General features: G+C 38.6%; 1 protein-coding gene across 10 annotated transcripts in view; it reads left to right on the top strand.

The window, feature by feature from the left end:
* F8 (coagulation factor VIII) overlaps positions 1-24,644 on the top strand; it is a 131,236-nt gene that overhangs the window by 77,157 nt on the left and 29,435 nt on the right. For 5 of the 10 annotated variants that reach the window (XM_046673463.1, XM_046673468.1, XM_046673465.1 and 2 more), the window contains 8 exons: positions 13,972-14,125; positions 15,530-15,742; positions 15,992-16,241; positions 16,493-16,675; positions 18,105-18,221; positions 18,821-18,892; positions 19,919-20,004; positions 24,108-24,263. In XM_046673463.1, coding sequence (XP_046529419.1) covers positions 13,972-14,125; positions 15,530-15,742; positions 15,992-16,241; positions 16,493-16,675; positions 18,105-18,221; positions 18,821-18,892; positions 19,919-20,004; positions 24,108-24,263 — 1,231 coding nt within the window. The remainder of the gene's footprint in view (positions 1-13,971; positions 14,126-15,529; positions 15,743-15,991; positions 16,242-16,492; positions 16,676-18,104; positions 18,222-18,820; positions 18,893-19,918; positions 20,005-24,107; positions 24,264-24,644) is intronic. The other 5 variants (XR_006890314.1, XR_006890316.1, XR_006890315.1 and 2 more) reach the window with 3 other exon arrangements.

A 24,644-nucleotide genomic window follows, 5' to 3' on the forward strand; every position in this document is an offset into this window, starting at 1 on the left:
GCAGCAGGAGCAGAGTTTCTGGCCCAACCCCATCTGCTGGAAGCTGTGGGGGTATTATGGGCACTTGCCCCAGCTTGGTGTGCATTCAGGAGCTTGTGTGGACTGTGCTTGTTGGATGGGGATTCCTTGCTGTACTGAGCTAGGGCCAATCCTTGGCCCCGCAGGGGCATAGTGGGCTCCCCCTTCCCACTGGGAAAGCAATCACCAGCAGGCTAAGGGCTGCCACCCCCTCTTCCCACAGCTTCCTCAGGACATGTTACCTCTTTTGGGGCTCAGTGGCACTATGGATGCTCATATGAACCTGGAGTGTGCTTGCTCTGGTGTGTAGATTTGCTGTGGTCTCTGCTTGCAGTCTGCAGGGCCACTGTGCTTGGTGGGCGGGGCTTCCTCCCCAGGACTGAGCTAGGGCCACTCCTTGGCTCCACAGGGGCAAAGTGGGCTCCCCTTTGCTGCCAGGAAAGCCACCACAAGTGGGCTAAGGGCTGCCACCACCTCTTCCTACAGTCGCTCTGGTGCATGTTCCCACATTCAGGGTGCTTGTATCAGGCTGGAAAGCACTTGTGCATGTGCACAGGGCTACCAGGGGAGAGCAGGGCATGCTCACCTATCTCCACCACTTCCCAGGGGACCAGTCTATCCACCCTCAGATGTATGGCTGCCTGAGTCTCTCAGGCATCCTGTTGTGCTGTGTGGGCTTCCTCCGTTGTTTAGTGAATGTCCATTTAATTGTAGCTCAAAAGGGGGAGAGACAAAGGGAATGGCTCACTCCAAGTTGCTGACATCAGTCCTTCTTCTTCCATCTCTAATGTTATGTTTGCTAACCTGTTCTGATAGAAAGCTGCATTTTCTGATTTTCTCTGTCAATTTATCTCCTTGCTCAAGGCTTTGTAAACCTTTTCCTTTTTGTTTCAGGTATGAGAGTATTCTTCATGATTTCTTGTAATGTGAGTCTTGTGGCCACAAACTCCCTCAGCTTTGTTTGTCTGGGAAAGTTTTTACTTCTGAATCTGAAGGATAGTTTCACTGGATAGAGTATTCTTGGCTGAAAGATTTTGTTTTTCAGTATTTTGAAAATATCATTCTACTCTCTCCTGGACTGTAAGGTTTCTGCTAAGAAGTCTGCTGAAAGCCTGATGAGGGTTCCTTTGTAGATTATACTCTTCTGCCTTGCTGCACTTAATATGTTTTCTTTGTCATTGACTTTTACTAATATATGCCTTGGACTAGGTCTTTTTGCATTCATGTAATTAGGAGTTCTATTTGCTTCATTTACTTGTAATTCCAGTTCCTTCCCCAGGTTTTGGGAACTTCTCAGCTATTATTTCTTTGAACCAGCTCTCTGCTCCTTTCTCCCTGTCTTCTCCCTTTGGAATACCTATAATCCTTATTTTGCTTTTTCCAACTCCATCAGCTATTTCTCAGAGAATTTCTTCTTCTTTTTTTAGTCTTAGTTCTCTCTCCTCTACCTGAAGCATTTCTATATTTCTGTCCTCTAAATTGCTAATTCTGTCCTCCATAATGTCAGCTCTGTTTTTTAAGGTTTCTAGATTGCTTTTTATCTCATTCATTGTGTTCTTCATGCCCATCATTTCTGTTTGTTTTTTTGTTTGTTTGTTTGTTTGTTTTAGAGTTTCAATCTCTTTTGTGAAGAATTTCTTCTGCTCATTAATTTTATTCTTGAGTTCACTGAATTATCTGAGTTTTCTTGTAACTTGTTGAGTTTCTTTATGATATCTATTTTGAATTCTCTGTCATTTAGACTGTAAATTTATGTGACTTCAGGATTGGTTTCTGGATACTTGTCATTTTCCTTCTAATCTGGAGTGTTAATGTAGGTCTTCATGGTGTTTGATGACGTGGACCTTTGCCTGTGCTTAGTGGTAGTATCTAGTCACAGATTCCACCTGCTGCCACTGTGGGGGGGGGAGCTATTTTCTGAACCTGCTGCATCTGCTGAAAGTTGTGCCCATCTGCTGGAAGGTGTGCTGATAGAGTTCATCTGCATTTGCTTCTGACTGTCACTGCTTGGCAGGTCCCACGCTCAGGCACAGGTGCTCTGGTGTGGATCTGCTGCCCTGGCCAACTGGCCAAGCTGGTGGACCAGGCAGGAAGGAAGGGGAAGGTCACTTTCTTTTGTGCCTGCAAGCCCACTCTGCACTCATTGGTGGCCCACCTGGGCTGCTGGGCTTGGTAGGGGTGCCCATGCAGTGGCTGAGCCACCTCAGTGTGGAGCATTCCTGTGGGCTGGGATGCAACTCTGAAAGCAAAAGCATTGCTCTGGACGCCTGCTTGTTTCCCCATCTCCTCTTAGAGTTGCATGCCAGCCCATGCATGAGGTCCTGCACCCTAGATTGCTGCCACTGGGGAGGGGAAAGAGATCTGCTCACCTCCTTCCACTGCTTTCTGGGAATCCAGTACCCCCGCCTTCAGACATATGGCTACATGGATCTCTCAAACGTCCTATTGTACTGTGTGGGTGTCCTCTTTTGGTTAATGAATGTCCTTTTGGTTGTATCTTAGTGGTGAGAGACTAAGGGAACAGCTCACTCCACCATGATGCTGGTGTCCAAGTCCAAATCTGGGAATCTTGATGGTGCTAATCAGAAGATAGAATCAAATAATATGGTAGAGAGTGACTGGAGGTGTTACTTTAGCTGTGGTGGTCAAAGAAATCCTCTTTGTGGAGTTGAGACCTACATGATGATAAGAGGCCAGCTGATGGAGCTGTTAGAGAAGACGTTTCCAGGCCAGGGAACAGGAAATGCAAAGGTCCTGAGAATGGACCAAGGTTAGCATGTTTGAGGAATGGAAAAAGGACCAGCATGACTGGAGTACAGTAGAGTACTTGGGGGAGGGGTGGAGTGGTAGAGATGAGCAGTGGTCAGATAATACAGGTCCTAGAGGAAGGGTAGGTGCCCTCTTTATTACCCGTTGTCACTTTCTGACTTTGCTTTTTACCTCAAGTGAGCTCTTATTGCTAACAGCAACCATAGAATATTTCCCTAGTCCACTGACTTTCCCACTTTCCTGAACCTCTATCTTACATTTTCTGCTTTTTTCCTTAAATCTCCAACACCGTTTGCCCTTTCTCCAACACTCCTTCTCACTCCTAGCTGATGCTGTTCAATGAACTGCCACAGACTTCCAACATCACAGTTATCAACATCTGTACCCATATATTGTCTTCATGCTTATGACAATGTGACAATAAATGTACTGTCTGTGTTCCTAAGGTTAACCTCTTCAGTTTTGCACTTGATCCCACCCTTTCTGCCCTCACAAAAAATGTTGCTTCAGAAATGGCTTTTATCTCCATTATTCCATCAACACTACATTTTCAAGGTCATTGTTGATGTTTACATTACTAATTCTCAGTCCTCATCTTAGTTGAACTCATAGTAGTATTTGATAGTTGATACATGTTCTTCCTTGGTCTCTCTGATGCCACTTTTCTTAGATGTTGCCATTGTTGATATGGTTCCTGGCAAGCTCATGTGTGTTGAGAACTTCTCTGAATATCCTGCTCTGTGCTGTTGTGCTGTTCATGACCTGAGACAGACAGTTGCTATGAGTGTCATCAAAGCAGTGGATAAGAAGGCTGCTGGAGCTGGCGAAGTCACCAAGTCTTCCCCGAAAGCTCAACAGGCTAAATGAATATTGTCCCTAATACCTGCCACCCCAATCTTAGTCAGTGGTGGAAGAACAGTCTCAGAACTACCTCAAGTGGCCATTCAAATTTAATAGTCAAAGTTTAGTTACTAATAAATGCATCATAAAACCTTCAGAAGAAAAGGATAATGTTTTGTAGACCATTTCGTTTATTTGTGTTGCAGTTTTGAGTTATTAGTTTTTAAATCAGTGCTTTTTAATGGAAACAACTTGACTGAAAATCTTCACAGAGTTTTGAGACCAATTAAAACAAATTTTAATGGGAAAAAAAGACACATAGAATTAAATTGTACCCCCCCCCCCCCAAAAGAGCTTATAAGTGAGGTAGGGGTAAATGGAATTAAAGTATTCTAATGTCCTTGTATTTATTGTTCAGGAGAACAGTAAAGAAATTAATTAAGAATTTTTTGAGAATGATGAATATGTTCATTATGCTGATTGTTCTGATGGTTTTACATGTGTATACATACATAAAATCCCATCAAATTGTACACTTTGAATGTATGTAGTTTGTTATATTCTAATTACATCTTTTTTTTTGGCACCTGAGCTAACATCTGTTGCCAATCTTCTTTTTTTTTTTCCTTCTTCTCCCCAAAGCCCCCAGTACATAGTTGTATATCCTAGTTGTGAGTGCCTCTGGTTGTGCTATATGGGACGCTGCCTCAGCATGGCCTGATAAGCGGTGCCATGTCCACACCCAGGATCCAAACCAGCAAAGCCATAGACCACTGAAGCAGAGTGCATGAACTTAACCACTCGGCCATGGGGCCGGCCCCCTAATTACATCTTGATAAAGGTGGAAATTTTTCTAAAAAAGATATTGATTACATGAAGACTTTGCTAAGTTAAAGATTCATGTTGTGATTTCTAAGGTAAGCATTAAAATGGTAGACATCAAGTGTGCAACATCCAAGAGTAAAGGGAAAATTAAAATAATCAATACAAAAGAAGGCAAGAAAGGGAAAAAAGAAACAGAATAGGAAAAAGAAGATGGTAGCTACAAATCCGAATATATCAGAATTAATATTAATTATAAATGGATTAAATGGTCCAGTTAAAAGACAAAGATTGGCTTACCTGACTTTAAAATATAACTAGATGCTGTTTCCAAGCTACAGATCTAAAGCATAAGAGTATAAAAGGTTGAAAGTAAAAGGATGGAGAACAGCATGCCGTGAAAATATTAACCAAAAGAAAGCTAGTGTGACTTCTGCTCCTGGGTAGAGAGTAGGTCATGGCAGACCAACACTCCTGCTGCAACAACTATAAAAACTAGAAAAATAAAAAAATTCATATTTTAAAAATCATTGGAGAGCTGTGGAGCAATAAGAATTAGATGAGCCAAAATTTAAGTGGAGGAGGGGGAGAGGACTACCTAGTTGAGGTGATGATCACGAGCTACTTTCTTTCTTGGTGGCCTTTGCTGAAATGTCTTAAGGGCTGAAGGAACAAAGATTTTCTAATTTCTAAGTCAAAAATCTTGGATGGGCATGCCTGAGAAACAGGGATAAACCAGAGGTCAACTGAGTTGTACCAAAATTGCAAGCAGCCCTAAGTGCAAAACTTGATTGGATTGAGATCATCAACCCTTCATTCCTTCTGCCTAACAGAATGAAGGGAGCATGCTTTCTTCTAGAAAATATTATCTAAAGCCTCCATAGCTTTTGCTACACAATATCCAGTATACAGTGAAGAATTATAAGACTGTGAAGAGGCAGGAAAGTGTGATTGGTAATCAAGAGAAAAAGTAGATATCAGAATCAAACCACAGATGATCCAGATATAGGGATTAACATACAGGGACTTTAATATAATTTTTGTAAATGAAAGAAAATAGAGAACAGATTGACAATATTGATGAGAAAATGGAGAATTTCAATTAGAAATTGGAATCTATTTCAAAAAATCAAATGGTCGTTCTGAATTGGAAAACACATCATCTAAAATTAAAAGCTCGTTGGATGAGTTATTTCAAGATAAACACCACAGAAGACAGGATTAGGGTCAAGCAAATGTATCTAAATAGAAGCACAGAAAGGAAAAAGAATGGTGGAGCACTCTCAAATGATATAGCATAAGTGTAATTGGAGTCCTTGGAGGAGAGCATGCAGAAAATGGGACAGGAAAAAAATTGAAGAGATAAGGTCTAAGAATTTTCCAAAATTGATGAAACATATCAAGTCACAGATTCAAGAAGCTAAATATACTCTAAGCAAGATAAATACAAAGAAAATGTACATAGGCAAATAAAAATCAAACCTAAGAAAACCAAGGATAAAGGGGAGATATTAAAGATCAGAGAGAAAAAAATATACATTACCTCCAAAGGAACAATAAGATTGATAGCTGACTTTTTTTTTATTGAGTTAATGACAAGTTGCAATCTTGTGAAATTTCAGTTGTACGTTAATGTTTGTCAGTCATGTTGTAGGTGCACCACTTCACCCTTTGTGCCCACCCCCCACCCCACCTTTCCCCTGGTATCCACTAAACTGTTCTTAGTCCATAATTTTAAAGTCCTCATATGAGTGGAGTCATACACAGATTATCCTTCTCTCGCTGGCTTATTTCACTTAACATAATTCCTTCAAGGTCCATCCATGTTATTGCAAATGGAATGATTTTCTTCTGTTTTACAGCTGAGTAGTATTCCATTGTATATATGTACCACATCTTCTTTATCCATTCGTCTGTTGCTGGGCACTTAGGTTGCTTCCACGTCTTGGCTATTGTAAATAATGCTGCAATGAACATTGGGGTGCATAGGACTTTTGGGATTGCTGACTTCAAGCTCTTTGGATAAATACCCAGTAGTGGGATGGCTGGACCATATGGTAGTTCTATTTTTAATTTTTTGAGGAATCTCCATACTGTTTTCCATAGTGGCTGCACCAGTTTGCATTCCCACCAGCAGTGTATGAGGGTTCCTTTTTCTCCACAACCTCTCCAACATTTGTTACTATTAGTTTTAGATATTTTTGTCATTCTAACAGGTGTAAGGTGATATCTTAGTGTAGTTTTGATTTGCATTTCCCTGATGATCAGCGATGATGAGCATCTTTTCATGTGCCTATTGGCCATCCGTATATCTTCTTTGGAGAAATGTCTGTTCATGTCTCCAGCCCATTTTTTGATTGGGTTGTTTAATGTTTTGTTGTTGAGTTGTGAGAGTTCTTTATATATTATGGATATTAAGCCTCTGTCAGATATATGACTTGCAAATATTTTTTCCCAGTTAATGGGTTGTTTTTTTGTTTCAATCCTGTTTTCATTTGCCTTGAAGAAGCCCTTTAGTCTGATGGAGTCCCATTTGTTTATTCTTTCTGTTGTTTCCCTTGTCTGAGAAGGCATGGTGTCCAAAAAGATCCTTTTAATACTGAGGTCAAAGAGTGTACTGCCTACGTTTTCTTCCAGAAGCCTTATGGTTTCAGGTCTCACCTTTAGGTCTTTGATCCATTTTGAGTTTATTTTGGTGAATGGTGAAAAAGAATGGTCAATTTTCATTCTTTTACATGTAGCTTTCCAGTTTTCCCAGCACCATTTGTTGAAAAGACTTTCTTTTCTCCATTGTATGCCCTCAGCTCCTTTGTCAAAGATAAGCTGTCCATAGATGTGTGGTTTTATTTCTGGGCTTTCAATTCTGTTCCATTGATCTGTGCACCTGTTTTTGTACCAGTACCATGCTGTTTTGATTACTGTAGCTTTGTAGTATGTTTTGAAGTCAGGGATTGTGATGCCTCCCGTTTTGTTCTTTTTTCTCAGGATGGCTTTAGAAATTCGGGGTCTTTTGTTGCCCCATATGAATTTTAGGATTCTTTGTTCTAATTCTGTAAAGAATGTCATTGGGATTCTGATTGGGATGGCGTTGAATCTGTAGATTGCTTTAGGTGGAACGGACATTTCAACTATGTTTATTCTTCCAATCCATGTACATGGAATGTCTTTCCATCTCCTTATGTCGTCATCCAATTCTCTCAGAAAGGCCTTGTAATTTTCATTATATAGGTCCTTCACTTCCTTAGTTAAGTTTACCCCAAGGTATTTTATTCTTTTTGTTGCGATTGTGAATGTTATTGTGTTCTTGAGTTCTTTTTCTGTTAGTTCATTATTGGAGTATAGAAATGCTACTGATTTATGCAAATTGATTTTATACCCTGCAACTTTGCTGTAGTTGTTGATTACTTCTAACAGTTTTCCAATGGATTCTTTGGGGTTTTCTATATATAAGATCATGTCGTCTGCAAACAGCAAGAGTTTCACTTCTTCCCTCCCTATTTGGATTCCTTTTATTCCTTTTTCTTGCCTGATTGCTCTGGCCAGGACCTCCAGTACTATGTTAAATAATAGTGGTGATAGAGGGCATCCTTGTCTCGTTCCTGTTTTCAGGGGATGGCGTTCAGTTTTTGCCCATTGAGTATGATGTTGGCTGTGGGTTTGTCATATATGGCCTTTATTATGTTGAGGTAGTTTCCTTCTATGCCCATTTTGTTCAGAGTTCTTATCATAAATGGCTGTTGGATCTTGTCAAATGCCTTCTCTGCATCTATTGAGATGATCATGTGGTTTTTATTCCTCAGTTTGTTGATGTGGTGTATCACGTTGATTGATTTGCGGATGTTGAACCATCCCTGTGTCCCTAGTATGAATCCCACTTGATCATGATGTATGATCCTTTTGATGAATTGCTGAATTCTGGTTGCCAAAATTTTGTTTAGAATTTTTGCATCTATGTTCATCAGTGATATTGGCCTGTAGTTCTCTTTTTTCGTGGTGTCCTTGTCAGGTTTTGGTATCAGCATGATGTTGGCCTCATAGAATGTGTTAGGAAGTGTTCCATCTTCCCTAATTTTTTGGAATAGCTTGAAAAGGATAGGTATTAAATCCTCTCTGAAAGTTTGGTAGAATTCCCCAGGAAAGCCATCTGGTCCTGGGGTTTTATTCTTTGGGATGTTTTTGATTGCTGTTTCAATCTCTTTCCTTGTGATTGGTCTGTTCAAATTGTCTGCCTCTTCTTGAGTGAGCTTTGGGAGATTGTAGGAGTCCAAGAATTTATCCATTTCCTCTAGGTTATCCATTCTGTTGGCATATAGTTTTTTGTAGTATTCTCTTATAATCCGTTGTATTTCTGCAGAGTCTGTTGTTATTTCTCCTCGCTCATTTCTGATTTTGTTTATTTGAGCTTTCTCCCTTTTTTTCTTTGTAAGTCTGGCTAGTGGTTTGTCAATTTTATTTATCTTCTCCAAAAACCAGCTCTTTGTCTCATTGATCTTTTCTACTGCCTTTTTCGTTTCAATAGTATTTATTTCTGCTCTGATTTTTATTATTTCTCTCCTTCTGCTGACTTTGGGCTTCATTTGCTCTTTTTTCTCTAGTTCAGTTAGGTGTACTTTAAGGTTGCTTATTTGGGATTTTTCTTGTTTGTTAAGATGTGCCTGTATTGCGATGAATTTTCCTCTTAATACAGCTTTTGCTGTATCCCATATGAGTTGGTATGGCATGCTATCATTTTCATTAGTTTCCAGGTATTTTTTTATTTCTTCTTTAATTTCTTCAATGATCCATTGCTTGTTCAGTAGTGTGTTGTCTAGTCTCCACATCTTTGTGCCTTTCTCAGCTTTTTTCTTGTAATTAATTTCTAGCCTTATAGCACTATGATTGGAGAAGATGCTTATTATTATTTCAATTTTTTTAAATTTGTAGAGGCTTTCCTTCTTTCCCAACATATGGTCTATCTTTGAGAATGTTCCATGTGCACTTGAGAAGAATGTGTATTCAGCTCTTTCAGGGTGAAGTGATCTATATATGTCTATTAAGTCCAATTGTTTTAGTTTTTCATTTAGCTCCACTATTTCCTTGTTGATTTTCTGTCTGGATGATCTGTCCATTGATGTGAGTGGGGTGTTGAGGTCCCCTACTATTATTGTGTTGTTTTTAACATCTTCCTTTAGGTCTGTTAATAGTTGCTTTATGAATCTTGGTGCTCCTGTGTTGGGTGCATAGATATTTATAAGCGTTACTTCTTCTTGATGAAGTGTCCCTTTGATCATTATATATTGTCCCTCTGTGTCTCTCTTTACCTGTCTTATTTTGAAATCCACTTGGTCTGATATAAGAATGCAACACCTGCCTTTTTTTCCTTGCTATTAGCTTGAAGTATTGTCCTCCACCCCCTCACCCTGAGTCTGTGTTTGTCCTTGGGGCTGAGGTGTGTTTCCTGGAGGCAACAAATTGTTGGATCTTGTTCTTTAATCCATTTTGCCACTCTGTGTCTTTTTATTGGAGAGTTCAATCCATTTACATTGAGAGTGATTATTGATGCATGTGGACTTAATGCTGTCAATCTGTCGCTCATTATCTTGTTTTCCTGCATTTCTTTTCCTGTGTGATAGCTGACTTTTCAATGGAAACTGTTAAAACAATGCTGTGCTATAGAACTTTCTGTGATGATGGATATGTTCTAGATCTTCACTGTCTAATATGGTAGCCACTAGTCATATGTGGCTATTGAACACTTGAAATGTACCTAGTATGATTGAAGAAGTGAATTTTAATTGTGTTCAATTTTAATAATTTAAATGTAAATACTAACACGTGGCTAGTGGCTACTGTATTGGACAGCAGAAATATTAGAAGAAAATGGGGGGCAGGCCCCATGGCCAAGTGGTTAAGTTTGCAAACTCTGCTTTGGTGGCCCAGAGCTTCACCGGTTTGGAATCCTGGGCACGGACATGGCACCGCTCATCAAGCCATGCTGTGGTGGCTTGCCACATAGCACAACTAGAAGCACCTACAACTAGAATATACAACTAAGTACTGGGGAGCTTTGGGGAGAAGAGGAAGAAGAAAAAAAGAAGAAAATGGAATGACATCTTTAAAATGAGAAATATTGAAAGAAAAAATGCTAACCTAGAATTCTCAACCCAGAGAAAATATGCTTCAAAATGAGGTTGAAATAAAGATATTTTCAGAAAAACAAAAGCTGAGAGGCTTTGTCACAATAGACTAGTGCTATAACAAATACTGAAAGAAGTTCTTTAGGCTGAAGGAAAAAAAAATCACGGATAGAATCACAGAATTACAAGAAGGAATGAAGAACAACAGAAGGAATAAATGTGTGGGTATATGAAAAATGATATTGACTATTTAAATCAACGATAGTGATACTGTCTTGCAGGAATTTATAATCTATGTATAAGTAAAATACATGACAATAATAGTACAAAGGGAAGGCGGAATCTATATGAGTTTAAGTGTTTGAAAGGCTCTCACATTGTTCAGGAAGTGGTAAAAGTACTAATTTGAAATGTACTACTAATCAAGGATAAAATTTTATCTCCAGAGTAACCACAAGAATGTATGACTAAAAAATTTACAGTGGAAATAAAATGAAACTAATTAAAAACTTTATTAGTACAAAAAAAAGACATGAAAGAAGGCAGAAAAGGGATGGGATGAATAGGAAACAAATAAAATCAGATAGACTTAACCCTAACTATATCTTAAAAAGTAAATGAATTAAACATATCAACTAAAATATCAAAATGTCAGACTTGATTAAAAATTAATGTCAACTATACATTGTTCACACTTAAAATATAAGGACTCAGTTAGGTTGAAAGTAACTTTAAAGCAAGAGGTTTCTAGCAATAAAGAGGAAATGTTATAATAACAAAAGGGTCAATTCAATAGGCAGACATAACATTCCTAAATTTGTATGAACCTAATAATATAGTTTCAAAATACATAAAGCAAAACTTGATAGAATTAAGAGAAATAGATAAATTCCCCATCATATTCAGAGATAACTGATTTAAAGAACAGACCCAAACATCAATAAGATATAGAGGATTTGAACATAATCAGCGAAGCATGCCCAACAATTGCAGATTTAACATTTTTTCAAGTTCACATGGAACATTTACTAAAGTAGACCATACGCTGTGCCACAAAACAAGAAATTTTAATGGGTTGAAAATATATAAAATATCTTCTCTAATAAATTAAACATTAAATCTATTAGAAAGTTAACTGGAAATTAAGCAACACACTTCTAAATAATGTTTGTCAAAGAAGAAATTATGATGGAAATTAGAAATATTTTTAACTGAATGAAAATGTAAATATGATGTATTGAAACTTCTGATATGTAGCTAAAGCAGTGCATAGAGAGAAATCTTGAAGATGAAGGAATGATGCTGCCAGATATCAGGACTTACTGTAAAGCTACAGTAATTAATAAAGTGGGCTACTGATACAAGGATAGACAAATACATCAGTGTAATCCCTGGATTATGATGTTGATTTAACATTTTTCAAGACCACTGTAATTTGTCATGTTAACAAGATAAAGTAGAAAAACATATAACCCTCTCATTACATGAAAAGAAGTGTTTGCTTAAAATTCAGCATCCATGCATGATTTTAAAATTTTTAGCAAATTAGAAAGAAATTCCTTTAATTTGAGAAAGAGTATCTACAAAAATCTACACCAAGCATCATATTAAATGCAGACCCTCTGAAAGCTTTCCAGTCCATGTACATGATGTATCTTGGCAATATGGTGAAAACTATCCCCAAACTGATCTATAGATTCAGTGCAACCCAAATGCAAATACTTAACCCCATTATTAATCAAGTAAATGTGAAATAAAACCACAGAGACACTGCTATACAACCACTAGAATGGCCAAAAATGTAAAAACACAGTCACTATCAAATGCTTGTGAAGATTTGGAGCAAATGGAACTCTTATACATTGCCAACAAAAATGGAAAATGATGCAGCCACTTTGGAAAACAGTGTGGTAGTAGCTACCAAAGCTGAACACATGCGTACTCAGCAATTCCACTCCTTGGTATGTGCCCAACAGAAATGCATGTATAGCTTCACCAAAAGACATGTACAAGAAGGTTCATAGCAGGACTACATGTAACCATCAAAAATTAGAAACAACTCGGGGCTGGCCCCGTGGCCGAGTGGTTAAGTTCGCGCTCTTCGCTGCAGGCGGCCCAGTGTTTCGTTGGTTCGAGTCCTGGGCACGGACATGGCACTGCACGTCAGACCACGCTGAGGCAGCGTCCCACATGCCACAACTAGAAGGACCCACAATGAAGAATATACAACTATGTACTGGGGGGCTTTGGGGAGAAAAAGGAAAAAATAAAATCTTTAAAAAAAAAAATTAGAAACAACTCGAATGTCCTTGATTGTGGTATATTCACACGTGGAATACTATATAGCAAAGGGAATGAACAAACTATAGCAACACACAACAATGTAGATGAATCTCGCAACCATAATGCTAAGTAAAAGAAGCCAGAAACAAAAGAATGTATACGATATGGTTCCATTTACGTACTTCATAAAGAGGCAAAACTAGACTATATTCTTTAGGGATGCGTACATAAGCGGTACAATTATGAAGAAAAGGAAAGAAGTAATTATCATGAACATCTGAACCGGATGGAGAGGGAGAGGATGTAATTGGAAAGGTATATACAATGAGTCTCCTGGGTTTCTGGCGATGTTCTTGATCAGGATGGTAGTTGCATTTTTATCCAAAAACATTTATGTTTTATGCACTTTATTGCATAGTTTTAGTGCACAATTCTAACAGATTTTTTAAAAAGTAAAGAAAAGAGCTCCCAGGACTGAACCCTGAGCCTCTCTTATATTTAGAATATGTTTATAAACCCTACATCCAGTCAACAGGCAACAAATATTTGTTAAACACCTACTATGTGCCAGGCACTTGTTCCAGCTACTGGAAAAATAGCGGGACAAATCAGACAAAACCCCCTGCTTTCATGGAATTTACACACTAGTGAAGCCTGGAAAGAGTATGTCAAGGAGGATGGAGTGGTTAACTATGCAAAATGTTGCTTACATGTCAAGTAAGATGAGGACATAAAAAAATTGACTACTGGCTTTGCCACTCATGTGATTTGGATACTATCTAAATATGGATGATCTTCATCCAGACTTCTTTTGTAAACTCCCAACCTCCGTGTATTTGCTAATTTAATTCACATAGATGTCCTGTGTGTCCAAAACTGTATACCCCAACCTACTTCTCCTCTGGGGCTCCCCATCTCAGTGAATTGCCTCACCATCCATTCATTTACCCGATTCAGAAACCCAGAAGTTATCTTTAATCCCTCTTTCTCCCCTACCTAGTACACTTCCAATTAATCATCAGTTCTACTAAATGTATCTTAAATACAGGGAAGGCAAGAATGTGAGGCATTTCTACCCACCTGGTCCATAAGGATATTGCTTTTCCTCTGGTTTTTTCTTCAGGGCCCAGAGTGGAGATGTCCCTCAGTTCAAGAAGGTGGTTTTCCAGGAATTCACTGATGGCTCCTTTACTCAGCCCTTATACCGTGGAGAACTAAATGAACACTTGGGACTCTTGGGGCCATACATAAGAGCAGAAGTTGAAGACAATATCATGGTGAGTTGAGGACAATGGAATTACAAGCAAATTAATCCTATATGTTTTCTTTATTTCTGATTACAAGAATAACATATTCTCACTTTTGAAAATTTTTAAAGTATAGAAAATAAAGAAGTTGAAAAATAATCCAATAATTATTTTGCTGTATATCTTTTTCCTATGCAGTCTTCTCTTTATGTGTTCCAAATTATACAATGTATAATTCCACTTTTTTGACTAAATAGCATGTCATAAACATTTCTTATGTCATTAAAAACACTTCCTGAGTATCTTTTTAAAATAATGGCATGATAGTCTATTATATGAATTTATAGTTTACTTAACCATTTTACTTTGAATGACCTTTTAGCTCGTTTATTTTTTCCCTATTTAAATAATGTGGCAATCACAACCTTTTTCCTAGGACAAAATTCCAGAAGTGCAATGTACATGAACATTTTAAGACTTTCTCTAGTGAATTATCTGTTAATGTCCTTTGCACATTTGACATTTTTTGAGGGAGTGCTTTACTTATCAATTTATATTACCTTATATATTGTAGCTCATTGATCTTTTTACTGAATAGTATTTTCCAAGTTTGTTGTCTCTTAATTTTATATATGGTGGTTTTTTAAATAAAACAAGTTTGAATTTTCATATAGTAACCCACAAAATTTTCCTTTATTACATTTTCATAGTTTTAATATTTATAAAAATCCTTCCCTATACAGAGGTTTTTGTCTTAAAATCACCTATACTTTCTTCAACTTTCTTTCACAATTTAATTTCTTAACATCTAACTTTTTAATCCATCAGTAATTCCTGTAAGCCAAAAGTTATTTTGGTGCATTCTGTGAGCCCAAGAGCAAAGTAGTTTAATTTTTTCCAAAAATACTTAGCCATTGTCCCAATTGATTGTTTACATGAAGTATATAGAAGGATCAAAAATTATGAGATTGTGAGTGGATATTTTTTTGGCTTGAATTTTATTTTACTTTCCATATGTTCTATGAAATGTGTAATTTTTTAAAATCTGAAAAAAGTCTTTTTTAAAGATCACATGGAATTTGTCATGAGGAACCTTAACTTAAGTATCAACTCCTGGGGTTATGGTCTCTTAAACCCCTGTGGTGATATTTTCCGTTTTACTTTGGAATTGTTTTAAGTATTTAGGAATTTTCTCCTTTGCAACTTTTAGTTCATGCCTTAAAGATTTTAGAATTCAAAAATTCCTCAGAGTTTCCTGTGTGGATCTTTAAGTTTGGGTTCTAACAACATCCCTCCTCTGTAGCACTTCCTCCAAGTATTAAAAACTTTGATAAACCCCCCAAATAGGCATTACTATTAGGGATGTAAACCCTAAGCTAAGGACTTTATAGGATCCTAAAACATTATGTTTGCATTCTTTTTTTTGCTCTGTAGGTAACTTTCAAAAACCAGGCCTCTCGTCCCTACTCCTTCTATTCTAGCCTTATTTCTTATGAGGATGATCAGAGGCAAGGAGCAGAACCTAGAAAAAAGTTTGTCAAACCTAATGAAACAGAAGTTTACTTTTGGAAAGTGCAGCATCATATGGCACCCACTAAAGATGAGTTTGACTGCAAAGCCTGGGCTTATTTTTCTGATGTTGATCTGGTAAGCAGGTCTACGTTGTGCTGGCCACTTTCTGGTTTAAAGGAAATGGTCTTGGTGTTATCTGCTACGAATTTTTGGTATTTAACCTAAGCAAATGGGAAGCTTTAAATAGGACAGATGCCATTATATTTGTGTTTTAGAAATATCACTCTGGAATCTACTGAAGAGGATGAATTGTACTGTGGGGAGATGGGGAGTGGGTTGGAGTGGCATAAAAGTTGATGAGAAATCCATTCCTGTTGCTCATAGGATTGCTGTCTTCCCTCCCAGGACAAAGATGTGCACTCAGGCCTAGTTGGACCCCTTCTGATCTGCCATGCTAACACGCTGAACCCTGCTCATGGGAGACAAGTGACAGTGCAGGAATTTGCTCTGTTTTTCACTATTTTTGATGAGACCAAGAGTTGGTACTTCACTGAAAACATGGAAAGGAACTGCAGGGCTCCCTGCAATATCCAGACGGAGGACCCCACTTTTAAAGAAAATTATCGCTTCCATGGTAATATATCCCACACCCCAATATTACTTACTGTGAAATGTGGCATGTACTACAAGAAATGAGCCTTGAGCCTAAGGCTTGGACATTGTATGAATTGAGAGTATATGTGTATATATATATATATATATATATATATATATATATATATATATGGGAGCAGAGTCCTCATAGGAATGAATATTTTTGACTGGAGTGGAGGGAAAGAAATTTCTACAATGGATTTTAATAGCCTTCTCTCTGTTCTTCTCCAGCAATCAATGGCTACGTGATGGACACACTACCTGGCTTAGTAATGGCTCAGGATCAAAAAATTCGATGGTATCTGCTCAGCATGGGCAGCAATGAAAACATCCATTCTATTCATTTCAGTGGACACGTGTTCACTGTGCGGAAAAAAGAGGAGTATAAAATGGCAGTCTACAACCTCTATCCGGGTATGAGCTAGTTCATACTCTTTCTTCTACCTGCTGAACTTGTTGAGGACTGACTTTAAATGGTCTAGGCACTGGGGATACAGTCAGTGAACAAAGCAAACCAACTCCCTGCTCTCGGGTAACTTACTATTTCAAGTAACTTTACTCTGCAGAGAGATAATAAATAAATTAGCAAATGAACATGATAATCTCAGACACAGATAATGTGCTATAAAGGAAATAGAACAGAATAAATGGGTAATTAACGTCGCAGCACTTTCCTAGGAAAAAGGGTTTTTTTTCCCCCTCTCACATCTCACATGACACTAGCAGTTATCCAAAGAGTGATTTGTTTATGTGTGTAGCCAGTATATTGATTAAGCACTACTCACAATGTCAATCAAAACACAGCTGCATTTTAGTTCCTCGCTGTCTCTTTAAAACAGGTTTAATAGTGGGAGTAGCCTTCTCCTGTTTCTGTGTAAAAATTATGATATGCTTGGTGACTTTTTTGCTCACTCTTAAGTAATAAAGAATTCTGCGGTCACTTTACATTATAAATATAGTTCAAGTCAGAAATTACAATATCGCGCTCCAAGATATTAATCAAAATTCTAAACGTGATCTGACTTCAGTCTTTCCTCCCCCATCTTGAGCCTGCACCAGGCTGGAAGACTGCACTGGGAAAGGGAGGTGTGGTTGAGTCCTCTGTTTCTCTACCTTATGCGTATTGTGCTTCCCCCCCAACCCCTTGCTGGCTGCTGCTTTGAACTCCAGCATGGAGAGGGTAAGGGTTAGGGATAGGGCAGTTCTTACAGAGTGGCACTGTCATTGTGAGCCAAGTTCATACTGCCTGCACCTGGCAGATATTTAAACCTGACTCCTTTTCTTGTAGGGTACTTTCAGGGGCTCCTCAGAGACTCCCTGTTGGGACCCTCTCTCATGAAATCCCCTTGACCTGGCTGGTTCCACCTTTATTCTGGGTGGTCACTTGTGACTCATTCCTCAGCCCATCAGCATTCATCTCCAGCTTCTTGCTGCTGGGGTTACTTTAGCCCTCAAGGAGTCCTGGTGGACTAGATCCATGAGGACCTCACCCTGACTGCCTTCTCCTAGGCAGCCCACCTGGTCAATTGGAAATACACCTTTGGCTCTGAAAAATCCTGAGCATGCAGGCCAATCCTGATGCAGTAGTTTTCTCCTGTCTCCACTACCAAAACATTCTGTCACCCTGTCTCTCCCATCTCCCAGTGTGAGGGACTGTCAAAACTCAATCTCCAGTGCCTCCGACTGTAGGGGTCACATAACAAGCACTTTGGGTTTGAGGGGTTCAAGAGTGGTGGAACTGACTTAGGTAGATCTCTTTTGATATTCTGCATAAGCCAATGTAGCTCATGCTCATTTTTTTTAGTGAAAAGAGGTACTTTTTGTTCCTTTTGTTTTTCATAAGGTGTTTTTGAGACAGTGGAAATGCTACCATCCAAAGCTGGAATTTGGCGGATAGAATGCCTTATTGGCGAGCACCTACAAGCTGGGATGAGCACTCTTTTTCTGGTGTACAGCAAGAGTGAGTAACACTGTGGGCAGAGGCTCTCTGCCTACCCAGCCTACTTCCATACAGCTTTTCTCCTGCCTAGAGTGATTGCCTTCGTCAAGAAATAAATATAAGCTCACAGTCATTATCAATTCTAAAATGAATACTGCTGGTAGAAATCATCAGAGTCCTCAGGGGAGGGCAGGTATGGTTGAAGCTTTGAACACTTTGAACCTGTAGCTCCAAATATTTAACAAACTGGTGCTAAAAAATATCTCTTCATTTTCAAAACTTTGTGAACCTCCAAGAGTAAACTTTGAAACTTAACTTTGTTTCAATTATCAAAGATAACTTGGAAGAGTTTAAGGTTTAACCCCAAACAAGTAAGAGAACTACTGGTCTCCTTATGTATGGACCTTAGTTTCCTCTGCTGCAAAGTGTGAATACTTCTAGCACATGTTGGGGTGAATTAAATGAGACAGTACAATAAAATATTTAGTACAGTTCTTGGCACATAGTAAGCACTAAAAAATGTGAGCATTTGTTGGTGTTCTCCCATTTTCATGGACTTGCATTTGAGAAGCTAAATTGTCTGCACTTCTAGCTATTGTGTTTTCCTCGTTTGATTTCAGAGTGTCAGACTCCACTGGGAATGGCTTCTGGACACATTAGAGATTTTCAGATTACAGCTTCAGGACAATATGGTAAACACTATTGTCTTCTCTCCCAGAACTGGGCTGATTATACCTTTTTTATTTCTTTTTTTCTTATTGCAGTAACATTGGATTATAACATTATATAACTTTCAGGTGTACATTGTAAACCCTTTTTATTTCTGTTGGAGACATTCAGATAACCAATCCATCTTCATGCTTCTATTAATTCTACTCCATAGTTGCCTCTCAAATCCATTTTCTCCATTTCCCACTGTGACCATCTTAATTCAAGCCACCATCACTTCTCACCTGGGCAATGCCACCGCCTCCTTAAATGTCCTGCCTGCCTTCAATATTGCTCCCCTTGAGTCCATTCTCTTCACTGTAGCAGGAAGCTACACTTTTATATGACTGGTGATAGTAAAGCTTGAATAGAATCTATAGTCAGTTTCTCAAACAAATTCCAGTGTCCATAAATAAAGTGTGATATTGGCACACAGCCACACCCATTCATTTATAATCGTCTTTGGCTGCTTTCACTCACAACAGCAGTTAAGTAGTTGCAACAGGGACCAAATGATCTGCAAAGCTTAAATTATTTGCTATCTGGCCTTTTACAGAAAAAAGTTTGCCAACTCCTGTTTTAGAGGGAAAAAATTCCCTTTTAAAAAGAGCTGGAGACATATATACTAAAATGGTATTTTTCTCTGGGTGGAAGGATGATGTTTTTTATTTCTTTTATTTTTATTTTAAATTATTTTTTATTTTATAATTTTTCGACAATGAACATACATTATGTAATAAAAAAATAATAATATTATTTGGTAGTGCTGGTAACACATTCCAGTATCAACGAATTAGAGGTGCTAACAGTCAACAAAATTATTAAATTCTAGAAAATAAAATGCACAACAAGGACAAGCAAAACACTTAAGGAGTTATTGATACCACTATGCTTTATGCCTTTATATTTTCCACAGCTAGGATTAACCTTTCTCAAGAGAGTGATTTTATTCCCAAGTGTCTAGGACCAACCCAACTGAATCTAATCTCTCTCCCCTTTCTTGGGCAAAGGACAGTGGGCCCCAAAGCTGGCCAGACTTCATTATTCTGGATCAATCAATGCCTGGAGCACCAAGGATCCCTTTTCCTGGATCAAGGTTAGAAAATGCATCACATTCAATCACATCACATATTCTTCTTGCAAGCTCAAAGCATTATGCATCCCCTTTATACTGAAGTCATTTTCATCAAACTTCAGGTAACAGATGAGGAAAGAACTCAAGAACAGAGTGGCTTATTATTTGTGCAAAAACAATCAGGAATGAAAGACTTGGCAATAGAATTGAGTATGCTGATGTGTTCTATTCCTATGTTTTTAATCTTTCTACTGGGATTAGAACATCTGAGTACTTGTGATAACATTGAACTCACCACCTCCCAAGACCGTGTATTCTATTATTAGATGCCTCCAACTGCCTAGGTGTCCTTGAGTCCTCCAATTCCCTCATTTTAACACAAAAACAAATGGACCAATCCCCTATCTCACAAGCTGAGAAAATGTGGCTTCTCTATTTTCTAAAAATCGAATCTGTCTGCTTCACAAATTCTGCACCACTGGGTAAACACCTACTGCAGTTGGTCCAATCTGGTAAACTAACTTAGAGCCAATAACCATGATAGTGTCTTTGGGCTAATTCAATTTCTTTTTAATGACTCAGTCTTTCAGATTTTCTCACTCCCCCATTTCCCCTAGAGCAGTACTTTCCAATAGAAATATAAGGTGAACCACAAATGCAAACCACATGTGTAATTTTACATTTCCTAGTAGCCGCATTAAAAAAGAAACGTGAAATTCATTGAAATAACACACTTTATTTAACCCAACATATCCGAAAACATTATCGTGTCAACATGTGATCATTTAGGACTATGACCCTTTCAAGGGCATACATATGGGAACTTTCGGGTCCCTTCCATTGTCACATGAGCACTGAGGGTATCTTGGAAGTGCCAACTCAGCCTCTCTGCCTAACCACCAGGGTAAGTTCCTTCTAGAGCCCAAACAGGAAAAGGGAGAAAACGTCCCTGCTTCCAGCTTTGCTCTCAACTTGTCTAACATGCCTCCTACCTCTGCTACTCACAGCCTGGAGAGGGAATAATGTACACACGTTTTACCACCGATTCCCCTACCTCCATCCTCTTCTCATAGCGCACCAGCTTCCTTCTTCCTTATCTTAGTTGGCTGATGACATTCCCCTACATATTTTCCTCCTTTGCAAGTTTGCATCCACTCTTCTATTTTTCCTGAGGTTAAAATAATATATAGGGATCAGGGGAAAATGAACCGGTTTACCAGTAAGCAGATGCAAAGAGCACATCTGTTAATGCTACATCAGCTCATCTGTTTTTGTTTTGTAGGCATTGCCAATTATGACTCAATTTGAGCTGACTGTTCAGTAATTCCTAAGTATTTTTGTTTGTTTATTTATGAGGCTCCAAACCACATGTTCTCACCTTGTATTTCTGTGGTTAGCACTTTCAACGTTACATGTATCTCTATGTAGTGGGCATTTTAATCTATTTGGCTGCCCTGCATCTGTTCTATTTATTTTTTTGTAATAGTGTTCTCATTTCCATTTGGGGAATTACATCTCTCTCACCGGATACAATCTGATGAGACTAGTAAATAGAGTCACTTTTCCAAAGAACCCTGAGTGACATACTCTGTTAAGTTTCCCCTTATTAGATTTGGCCCATTGTTCCAGCTCGCCAAGCTTCTGTCTCCCAAAGTATTTCCTAGTCTACCCAGTTTCATATAATTTACTTACTTGACAGTAAACTTTTTCTACTTTAGCAAAGTCATGATCAAAATATTGAAGTAGACAGGGCTTTCTTACTATGTGCTTAAGACAAATCAAGCTATTAAATCCTTACCACAACCTTATGAGGTAGATGTTATTATCATGCTTATTTCAGATAAGGAAGTTGAAGCACAGAAAAGTTAAATAACTTGCCCCAAGTCACACAGCCAATATGTAGCTGAGCCAAAAATTCAAACCCTGATATTTGCACTTCAGAGACCTAAGTTGTAATCATTAAACTATACTGCTTCTAGATGCTCCCTTTAGGTTGATAACCATCTATTAACTACCACTGTTTGATTATGGTAATTGAACCAGTTACGAATCCACCTAATTGTATTATTATCCAATCTGTGTTAAACCACCTTATCCTCAAGGTGTTTTTTGCCATCTGTCCTACTGAAATCCAGATATACATACTTTGTAAAATAAAGAAATGGTTCCAGGGAGCCAGCAGGCAGGGAGTTGGAGTTGAGGGGGGTGCTGACAGGGAGGGGAGTTGGGGCAGGTCTCTATTCCGGTGAGAAGGCCTAAAGAGTGCACAACAGCCAGGCCACCAGGCATAAGAGCACTGGGCTGGCTTGAGGGGCAGCAGGTGACCAAGACCAGGCAATCAGCAGCAGGCAGTTGGCAGACTCCAGGGAGGCATCCAGCTGCAATATTTGTATTTGTATACTGCGTGACTCATTACTGACTTGCTTACTTCCTTGTATAAAGATGTGTCTTTCTGTCACACATACCTGGCTGGATACATAAGTGAAAATATTGAATCTGTAATTGCCAAATTGCTCCAAGATTCCAATTATAATGCAGAAGAGGCACAACAAGAAGATGAAGTAGATAAGATTGGCAGCTTGCCAGGACTTCCTCAGTTATAGAATGTAGGCAGAAAAAGCAGCCGGCAAGGTTTTATTAAAACTGCTAGAAGGTGCCATAGTCAGTAGTCCAAAAAAGACCTCTCCTACTCCTACATGAAGAAACAATACAAGTCAATTCAACAAAAGGCATAACCTTTGTACCTGGTGCTTTCAGTTGTTTATGCCCCAATACCAAGAAGAAACGTGAAGTGTCTTCAACTGGGAATATCATCTAATCTGGTAAAAGACAGTGCTGTAGCTTCTGAAGACCTTGCCACTCTCTCTCCTATTGCCTGCTTCATTTTTCTCCTGCACTCATCACTATTAGATGCTGTACACAAATAAAACCAGATAAGATAGTCTGTTTCCTCAATTCAAATGTAAGCTCCCTGAGGGCAGGGCTTTGTATTTTCTCATTCACTACTCTATTCCAAGTACCCAGAACAGTGCTTGGCATGTACAAGTGCTAAAGATAATATAGTCTTTGAATGAATGGATGGATGGATGGATCTTAGAGTCAACTGAAGGAGACAGTCATTAAGCACAAGAGTCACAACAGTCTAATTTGAGTGTGCCAGGCATCTGTGAGAAGTCAATTTTGACTTGCTTGTTAGGACAGTAGCTGATGCCAAAATTCCTGTGTAGATACCCCCTGTAACACTTGCATGGTCCATGCTCTCTTCTTTAAGAACCAACCATTCCTTACCACTCTGCCATTATTCACTCATTCATTCCAAAACATTTGCTAAGTATCAGCATTATATCAGATGCCTTGTTAAGTGCTGGGGCTAGAGAGAAGAGAAAAGCACTGAAATCAGCACAATACCTGTATTAACTCGTTAATCATTCTAGTAACCCTTTGAGATAAACGCCATTATTATCTCCACTTTACAGATAAAGAAACTGAGACACAGAGAGGTTAGGTGACTCAAACAGGTTCACTGCTTAAGGATCTCAGTCTAACAAGGAAAGCAAATAAGCAAAGAAACCTTTATAATATGGTGCAATAATTTACTATAATGAAGTTATATACAAAGTGAAATGGAAGCACAGAAGAAGCAGCACTAAATTTGTCTGGGTGAGTCAGGAAAGGCTAACCAGGAGAAATAGTTTCTGAACTAACACTTGAAGGAGTGGTAGCAATTTGTCACTGATAGTGATGTCGGGCTAGGGTCTGGTCTAGGGAGAGGAGAGGAAACTGGCTTTGGTTAAGCTGAGGCTGAGGTGTGGGCAAAGCCCTAGGTTATGCAGGTCCATATGTGTAGCACAAAGGATGTGTGTAGAGGATATGGGGGCTCAATGATTTGGAAGTGGTCTAGTTTGCCAGAAAGTAGGTTGGGAACTCAATAAGCACCTTTCCTACTCATTCCCATCATTTATCCCTCAGCTTCACACACATCCACATTTCAACAGTGGTATCTGCCTGACCTACACATCCAAGGCAATACTGGGCATATCTGTATCAATGTAGATTCTTCTTAAGCCAATAGTTTCAGAAGGTGGTACATACATTTAAAATAAAGTGTTGTTTTTAATTGGTAGGTGGATCTGTTGGCACCAATGATTATTCACAGCATCATGACCCAGGGTGCCCGTCAGAAGTTCTCCAGCCTCTACATCTCTCAGTTTATCATCATGTATAGTCTTGATGGAAAGAAGTGGCAGAGTTATCGAGGGAATTCCACTGGGACCTTAATGGTATGTAATGAGAACTTTCAAGAGAATGCATGAATCTTTTAAAGAGCTTTTGACAGATTTCAAAAATGGGACAAACACTCCTAGCTTCCACAAACTTAAGTCCAAAAAAGAATTTTTCATTTATAGGCAATAGAAGTCATTATGAACATATGGACAAAAATGTGGTAACATCAAGGATCTCACAGATAATAGAAATGAAGAGATGCTCTATTGACAGAAATATGTGACTCAGGACTAGATGGATTGATAAGATTGTGAGTTTGCTTATGGATATTCTAGGTTGGAGGTGATAGTAAGGCAATCAGGTTGAATGGCCAGCAGGCAGTAGATGAAAGACTTGAGTTTAGGGGGTAAAACCATGAATGGAGGTGAAGATTTGCA

This window comes from Equus quagga, chromosome 10 (genome assembly GCF_021613505.1).
Source record: "Equus quagga isolate Etosha38 chromosome 10, UCLA_HA_Equagga_1.0, whole genome shotgun sequence".
Taxonomy (NCBI): Eukaryota; Metazoa; Chordata; class Mammalia; order Perissodactyla; family Equidae; genus Equus; species Equus quagga.